This window comes from Mesocricetus auratus, unplaced genomic scaffold (assembly GCF_017639785.1).
Source record: "Mesocricetus auratus isolate SY011 unplaced genomic scaffold, BCM_Maur_2.0 Super-Scaffold_6730, whole genome shotgun sequence".
Taxonomy (NCBI): Eukaryota; Metazoa; Chordata; class Mammalia; order Rodentia; family Cricetidae; genus Mesocricetus; species Mesocricetus auratus.
Window position 1 is genome coordinate 110,169,126 of NW_024429184.1, and position 8,234 is coordinate 110,177,359.

Below are 8,234 nucleotides of genomic sequence, written 5' to 3' on the forward strand. Positions count from 1 at the left end.
GCTAGATAACTTTCTCACTTTGAAAGCTATTTTTCTGAATAAAATTATGACTTCACTTTATAACTAATATACCAACTGTCTTTGAATAATTTAACATACTGAAGATTCTTCCCCAGCCCTTAGCAGAAGCTAAAGTCCCAGTTTAAACTCTTACCTACTAACACATCAAGGCAGTGATAGAGAAAAGGCCCAGACTTTGGAGTGGACACTCAGCAGTGCTAACTGGCTAGCTGAGTAACATAAAGGAATCATTTCACCCTTCTGAACTCCAGCTTCTCCACTGCTCAGTCTTACCTCTCCAAGGTTGCTACTGTGAGGCTATAAGGAGTGAGGATACCATCAAGTGCATGGTAATTATTCAGTGAACAGTAGCTATTACTACAATCTTTAAAAATCTTGGTTCAATTGCATGACAAGCTTTAATACTTTATTCCAAACTTTTCATAAGTCTTAATCATCTCTAATTCAATATTAAAACAAGAAAAATAAAAAACCTTGCACCATATTAGTTCTAAAAAACAAATTTAAGGTAGAAAAGAAAATCACCAAATAATACAGTAAATAAGGAAGCTCCCAGAAAATACATACCAGCTTCAACTGCAAACACATTTCCTCTTTCTGTTTTAGGTAGAAGTTCAGTACGCTCTTTATTGGTGACAGGAAATCTCTGAATTAGGCTCCTAACAGCATGTTTTGTATTATGAGTCAAATTACAGGTCATCATTGCATGAGCTGTTTCTGATCCATCTTTCTTCTTCACAGTTAGGTATCTATTTGCTCCCTTTCTGAATAGTAATAGAAATCATTTATTTATTATATATAGTCACCTTGTTCACCTATGACATATGCCTATTTAGAAAGTAAATCTCAAGCAAAACAATGAAAAACTAAAAATTCTTTGAGATATTAAAATTCTCCCCCAAAAAACAACAAAGAGAAATTAAGCAGTCACAAGAGTATCTTCAATTAAACTATTGAAATGCTACAAACCCAATTTTAAATAAACAATAACAAAAGAAAAAGCCTAATATATCCATACATGTTAAAATTTGAATTTAGCAGACTGTGGTAGATAAACCACCACCAGTTAACACATACTGGGAAGAATATAAAAATGGGGGAAATCAGAAGAAAAGAACTTAATACTGAAAAGGTGATGGCTGACTACTCGTGTTAGCACATCCCACAGCAGGCTTTGAGAATGTTATAGCAATGTTTCATTCCCAAGAGAGCCTATTAAAAGAACCACTTTTAATAGGGGAGCCCAAACTGTGCAACACAGCAATACCAATAATGACTTCAAGCACATACTTTAGAAATGGAAAGATTTTTCCCAAAGCTTCTTCAACTCTGTAACAGCTATAACTCCAGGATAATAATACCTACTTTGAAGGACTATTCATATGATTAACAAGATAGATGTGAACTAGAGCATCTATCACACAGCAGAGCTTAAATGAAAGCCATTACAATGAGAAAAAAAATCATTTCTCAAAGTTACCCAAAATAACATTTTCATTTGCTTATACAGCTATCATATAAAAATGAATAAGAGAACCACAAATATGGTGAAATGACATTATTTTATATTTTTCCCAATTCTAATTACATTTTAAAACTGTCAACAATATCTTCTTCATAAGAACATTAAACTGGGGCCAGACTCATCAACCCTGACAACCTGAGTTCAATCCTGGGAATCTGCATAATGGATGGAGAGGGTCAACTCTGTAAGTTGTCACCTGACCACAAATGCTTAGCATGTGTGTGCATGCTTATGCCCTCAAATGCATGACTACGTAAATATAAAGAACTATAGTTATAGCTGTGTCTATGTGCAGCTCTTACTTTACCAACATTTAAACATCTGCATTTCCTTACTGAATACCATAGTGAATGGTAAGTTCTCAAAGCTGCTGTCTACTCTCTAAGTGCTTAGTAATGCCTTAATTAATGGGATAAACAACTGTCCAGATTAGCTGGGTGTAGTGACACACGCCTGTATTCCCAGCACTTGGGAGGTGAAAGCCTGATAATCATGGAGTTCAAGGCCAGCCTAGGCTACCTGAGACTCTGAATCAGGGGAAAAACAGAATGATTAAGATATAGCCTGGTCTAGAAATTTATATTATTTCCACAGTGAACTGGAATTACTAAATTCTAAGCATGCTCTCCATAGTAGGTTCTTTTCCTTGTGTTGCTCTGCAATGCTGGAAACTTCACTTGGTACAGAAGCAACTACTCATTCTCCTGTGCTGCTCTTTGCATAAATTTTTAACTGTGGAGTGATGTGGGATGTCCTTCTGTATGCTGCGGATATGTGTTGCTTTTATTAGTTGATGAATAAAGCTGTTTTGGCCAATGAACAAGCAGAATACAACTAAGTGGGAAATGTGAACAAGCAGACAGAGTAGAGAAATGTCATGTAGCCGCCAGGGAGGCAAGATGCCAGAGCATCACTAGTAAGTCACAGCCATGCAGTGACATACAGATTAGTAGAAATCGTTTAACTTATAAAAGAGAGAGATAGCCAGTAAGAAGCCTACCTTTGGCCAAACAATGATATACTAAGTCTCTAAGTGGCTATCTTATAAGTGGCTGCAGGGATCCCATAGACAGAGAGAAGCCAGTCAAGTAGGACCAGGCTACTTAGAGAAAAACCTTCCATTTACAACAGAGGGTAAAAATAATTCTGAAATGAAATGAGCATGAGAGAAGTCTGGAAGTTAATGTTCATTCTGTACTACTTTCAATTAATTATCTGACCAAAAGCACATCATTTTAGTTCTCTAACTCTGTATGCTGGTTAATCTCTAAGGTATCTGTGCTATCAAGCCACTTTCATTTTCTTTAAAAATTGTCTCAGCAAGGTTTGTCATGTTTTCCTTTAACTAATTTTCTCTCTGAAATTACTCATAATTCATAAATACATGCCAGACACTATGGTAAACCTGTGATACAAAAGGAAGTAAAATATACTACTCTTTCCTGAAGCCCACAACCAAACCAACAGATCAAACTAAAACTTCCCTAACACAGGCTATCTCTGTGTATTAAATAAGTTAAATTAAGTAGTTCAAATTTAAATTACCATTGAAAATTTAGTTTCAGTATATATAATAGAAAAATAATAACTTGATAAAGATTTTAACTTTGGCAATTAACATTCATGCTTATAAATTAAGCATGACAAAGATAATGATATCTACATGATATTTGGGATAAAATATTCATATCATCTTTGTGAGAATGAGAATATGAAGTAGAGATTTGAATTAGTATTAAAACTAAAACACTGGGATCCCCTCATCATGTATCTACTCCAATGTAACTGACGCTATCTATAGCTTTGATAAAACACAAAAGTGCCCTTTCCTGAACAAAATTAGAAACTAGCTGTATAGGCAGTGCTGCTAGATAAGTGGGTTGCCTAAGAAAGTTTTAATGTTTAATCCCAATTATTAAACATAAAAATAAAAAGATGGCTCAGTGAATAAAAAGAAGCCATGCTGCCCAAGTTTGAGAAACTGACTACAACCCCAGGAACCCAGAGTAGAAGGAAAGAACTAAGAATGGACTCCTGAAAGTTGTCCTCTAACATCTACATTCACAGCCATGGCATGCACATGCAAATATAAACATATACATTATAATTTAATTTAAGTCAATGTTAGGAGAGGAGGGAAGTGAAGACATTCATCAACATGCACAAAATTAGTTGGGAGAAGTAAATCTGGTGCTCATTGCTCAATACCAACTACTGTTAACAATAAGGTGTTTTTAAATAGCTAAAAGAGGATCCTAAATGTTCTCATCATAAAGAAAGAACTATGTGAGGCAACAGATGTGCTAATTACCCCCTGTCCCTAATGTACACATGTAGTAAGGAATCACATAGACTGGTACATATGTACATGTATATGTATGTATATATATGTATATATAAAAATAAATAAAATTATTGTCAGTTAAAAACTAAAATTAAAAGGGCTGGAAAGACAGCTCTATGGTTAAGAGCACTTGTTGTTCTTGCAGAGGACTGGGGTTTAGTTCTTAGCACTGATGTGGTAGTTCATAACCATCTGTAACTCCAGCTCTAAAAGATCCAACACCCTCTTCTGACCTCTGCAGGTAATACAGGCACAGGGTGCACAGGTATACAGACAGACAAAACAACCATAGCATACAATAAAAATACCTCTTTAAAGGAAAAAGAAACTTCATTGACTCACAAAGCTAGACTTCAGTGCAATCTTTACTTTAGTCTGTCCTAAATTCTTTCTCTGAGTGAATAAATGTGTGTTATATCACCCCATGAAAAATCTGTCACTCAACACTCATTACCAAGAACACCAACATAACTCAATTGCAGAGACTACTCTAAACTTAACCTAGAAAGAGTACCAGAGGAGCCCACATAACAAAACTTGCTAAAAAGAAAGAAACACCTGTATCTTCTCACAGTTAGATCCATTGTTCCCTTCCCATAATTTGCAACTTTTTGTTCAAGGATCTTTCCTTTGTCAAGTGTTCATTAAGTTCTACATGCATATGTGCAATGCATTTTTAAAGAAATCAATCCCTTTCTCACAGCCAGATGTATTGGCACATACCTATAATCCCAGCACTTGGGAGACAGAGGCAGGCAGATCTGAGTTTAACGCCAGCCTGGTCTACAGAGTGAGTCCTAGGATAGCGAAGGCTACACAGAGAAACCTTGTCTTAAAATAAGTAGATTGTTAATCCACCATTTACCAGTCTAATGGTAAAGAAGCTAAGATGAATAATGGAAGTGATATTCACTTTTAAACTTTTCCAAACAATTTATGAGTGCATACAAATGTAGGGCTTCACTTGGATGTCATTGGACAGCTATCTAGAGTTCATTCTCTCTTTTCACCTCGTTAAGGTTGGCTCTCGCTTGCGATTCTACCACTGTGCTAGTTTGGGGCCCATTCTGCAGTCTCCTGCTCCCATTTCATCATGAGGATACACAGTTGTCATTGTTTTAACCAGAGTCACCTTTACTTAAGTTTTTTTCTACGGTGGGTTCTGGGGATGGAATTCAGATCATCAGGGTTACACAGAAGCTGTCCCCCAGATAAGCTATCTCCCTGGCCCTAACAAAAACCTGACCTTGGTACAGGCCTAAATGAGTTTATACATATTAAGAACATGGAAGTTAAAACAAAAATAATGATTAAAATGTAGTCAGACATATTTATTCTCTTTCATAGTAAATAACTTTGTAAAAATAAGAAAAGCTGTAAACTTACCCTTTACTTTTAGAAACTAAACCAAGAGACTGACTCAGGCGGTGGATAAAGGCTCTTTCCGTACTGGTCAAAGAAGAAGGAAATTCCATTTCTACACAGGAAAAAAGGTTCCATTTAAAGACAATTATAGGTATAAAATATGAAAAATACATGTAAGTATACACTCAAGTTAGACAGTCATGTGAAAGTATGTTAATTCAGTAACTCACATCTAATAGGATATTAATCTTAATATTTATTTAATCATGTGTGTGGCTGAGTGTATATGTACACCATTTGTGTGCAGTGTCCACAGGTCAGAAAAGGCATTTGATCCCCTGGAAGTGAGTTATGGATGGTTTTAAGTCACCTTGAGAGTGTTGAAAATCAAACCCGAGTCTTCTGCAGAAGCAGCCAGTGCTCTCTAACTACTGAGCCATCTTTCCAGCCCAAAACTCTGATACGAATTTTTAAGCTACACATAAAACCTAAAGATGATAAAGGACTGTGAAACTCACCAGAGATTATGCATCTGTGTTGAAATCTTGAATTGGAATAATAACTATGGACGTATTTTACTAATTCAGCGTATTCCTGTTTTGCTTAACAAAATTGTATTTCCTTCCAAAGTGGGGTATGCTCAAGCATTATGAATTCTAAAGTTGAAACTCTTATGTTTCTGTTCTGAAAATTGCATAGCATTCCTATTCACTATTTCTGGATTTGTTTTGACATTTTGCCAAGGCGTTGCTTCTGTCAAATATATGTTCAAAATCATTTCGTTTACCCCTTTGAATCATTAAGCCTCATCAGCAAGGGGTCTCCTATCCAAGCCAGCAAAGCGGGATGAGCTTATGCAGACACTATGAATGCTGTATTAAGAGGACCGTAGCAAATTCGTCTCTAACCCGTTAAGGCGTGAAACGCGCTTAGAATACCAAAACAAGTTTAATTTGTGTTTGATATGATGCTTTTAGAATTTCAAAAAAAAAGTCCTTAGTATTGGCCAGGGTTTTTACTTATCTGTTTCATTTCCTCCCGCTCCTTTCAAGATTTTGCAGCTTAAAGTAAGGCTACACCTTCTTTTCAATAATAACCAGGAGGAGGAGGTGGACGTTGGTGATGGTAGGGGCTTACCAACTCCTTGAAAAATAATGTCGACTTAGCAGCCTAGGGCTGCAGAAAACCACCCGGGAGAGGAAAAAAAAAAAAAATCCCACCTGGGAGCAACCTAACCTTTTCACCTTCTGTCGCGCGGCCCCTGCTCCACGAGTCCCGTCCCCCCGGGCACCCCACGCCACCAGCGGCGGTCGTCACGCGACAGGCGCGGGTTTCCCTCTGCGGCCCGGCCCTGGGTTCCTCTACCCAGCTCGGGGCGGGCCTGGGGGCGGGTGTCACCGGCCAGGACCCCCGTCGGGAGCCTCACCTCGCTGGTCACCGTATCGGAAGCGCTCCAGAGCGATGTTGACGGCGATCTTCACCTCCTCGTCGATACGAATGTCTTTGAGCCCCTTGGCCCGGCCACCGCCTCCTCCGGGACCACACGAAGCCGGGCCGCCGCCGCCACCGCCACCGCCGCCGCCGCCGCCGCCTCCGGTGCCGCCTCCGCCGGGAGCCGGAGGACGCGGCGAGACGCTGCTCGGCCTGGACATGGCCCTGAGGAGAAGCTCGCTCCGCGTGGGAGCGGCCAGGCCTGCTGCCGGAGAGCAGTGACAGACACCGAGAGAGCCTGTGGGACCACGGCCGACCTACCGTAGCTCGGCGGGCAGCACCGCGGGCGGCGAGCCGGAGGCAGGAGCTCCCCTTCACAGCGCCGCGGGAAGCGAAAGCGCCCGGCACCGCTGAAGCGCAGAGCGGCCCTGGCGCGCGCGGTGACGTCACCGGGGGCGCGACGCGCGTGACCCCGGGACGCCCGGCCGCTGGGGCCCGCGCGGTAGGGGACGCGGTCCCCGGCGGGGTGATGCGGTCCTCGCGCCCCTGAGGCTTTGGTTTAGTTGGAGGACCCTGTTGCTCAGCTATGCGCTCGTTCCGTTCCTCTTTAATGATTCACTCCTTTCTTCAGAACGGGCTTCCTGCCCGCCACCGCTACACTCACAAAACCCGAAGAATGCACTGGAAACTAATGTTTTCCCGCCTTTCTGGGGTTCGTGGTCTAGTGCCCACAGATTAAGCACAATAAGTACACCAACTGGCTTAATTCTGAATAACGAATAGCTTCTCAGTATGTATCTTTCGTTCTGAGACACAGGAAAAGCTGGTTGTCTGAAATGAGGATACACCTGTGTTTGCCTGGGCAACCCTAAATGGGAATGACAGTACTAAAAGAAGAGGTTAAGTGCTCACAGCTTCAAGGAGCAGCCCATCGTGGAGGCAGGACGCTTAGTAATGAGAACGGCAGTGTATTTGTGGCAAGAATAAATGTAGAGAAAGGATCTTCTCAAGAGTTGCAAAGACTATGAGAACTCCCATTGACTCTAATAGCATCCTGCTAACGTGAATCTAATTCCAATTATCTAAATTGCTTCCACTCTGGTGTTAACTATTATCATTCTCCAGAGAGCAACCAAAGTGATCTTTTCCAGGTTTTCAAAATAGAGAGTAGTAGCATTAGTTGCTCTCCACTGCAGCTAGAACAAACCGTAACTTTCTCTCTGTAGCCCTCAAGACCCTCTGTGATACAACCTGTGCCAACACTTTCACCGTCGTTTTGCTCAGATGCACTTAAGTTTGTTCTGTTTGGCTTTTCTTTGCATTGATGTTTTTTGTCATGGAGAAGGCAGTCTTCCTCTGAGAATTTCACAAGGATGCCTCTGTACCATGATTTAAAACATGATTCTGTCCCTTACATAGACATGCTCTCTAATCTTGTGTATCATTTGCCACATTTGAAAGTGTTTTACTTGCTCTTGCCAAAAATTATAAGGTAAGGTCCTAACAACACGAAGGTTACCTTGTTTGTCCCATCACCACACACAAGAA

At 40.5% G+C, this 8,234-nt stretch overlaps 1 protein-coding gene across 1 annotated transcript in view; it reads right to left on the reverse strand.

Annotated features, from left to right (window-relative positions):
- Ythdc2 (YTH domain containing 2) overlaps nt 1-7,112 on the reverse strand; it is a 62,914-nt gene extending 55,802 nt beyond the window's left edge. The window contains exons 1-3 of the mRNA XM_040741850.1: nt 6,682-7,112; nt 5,277-5,367; nt 589-785 (exon numbers count right to left, since the gene is read on the reverse strand). Of these exons, the coding sequence (XP_040597784.1) occupies nt 589-785; nt 5,277-5,367; nt 6,682-6,907 (514 nt within the window). The 5' untranslated portion in view covers nt 6,908-7,112. The remainder of the gene's footprint in view (nt 1-588; nt 786-5,276; nt 5,368-6,681) is intronic.
- Nucleotides 7,113-8,234: the final 1,122 nt, after the last annotated feature.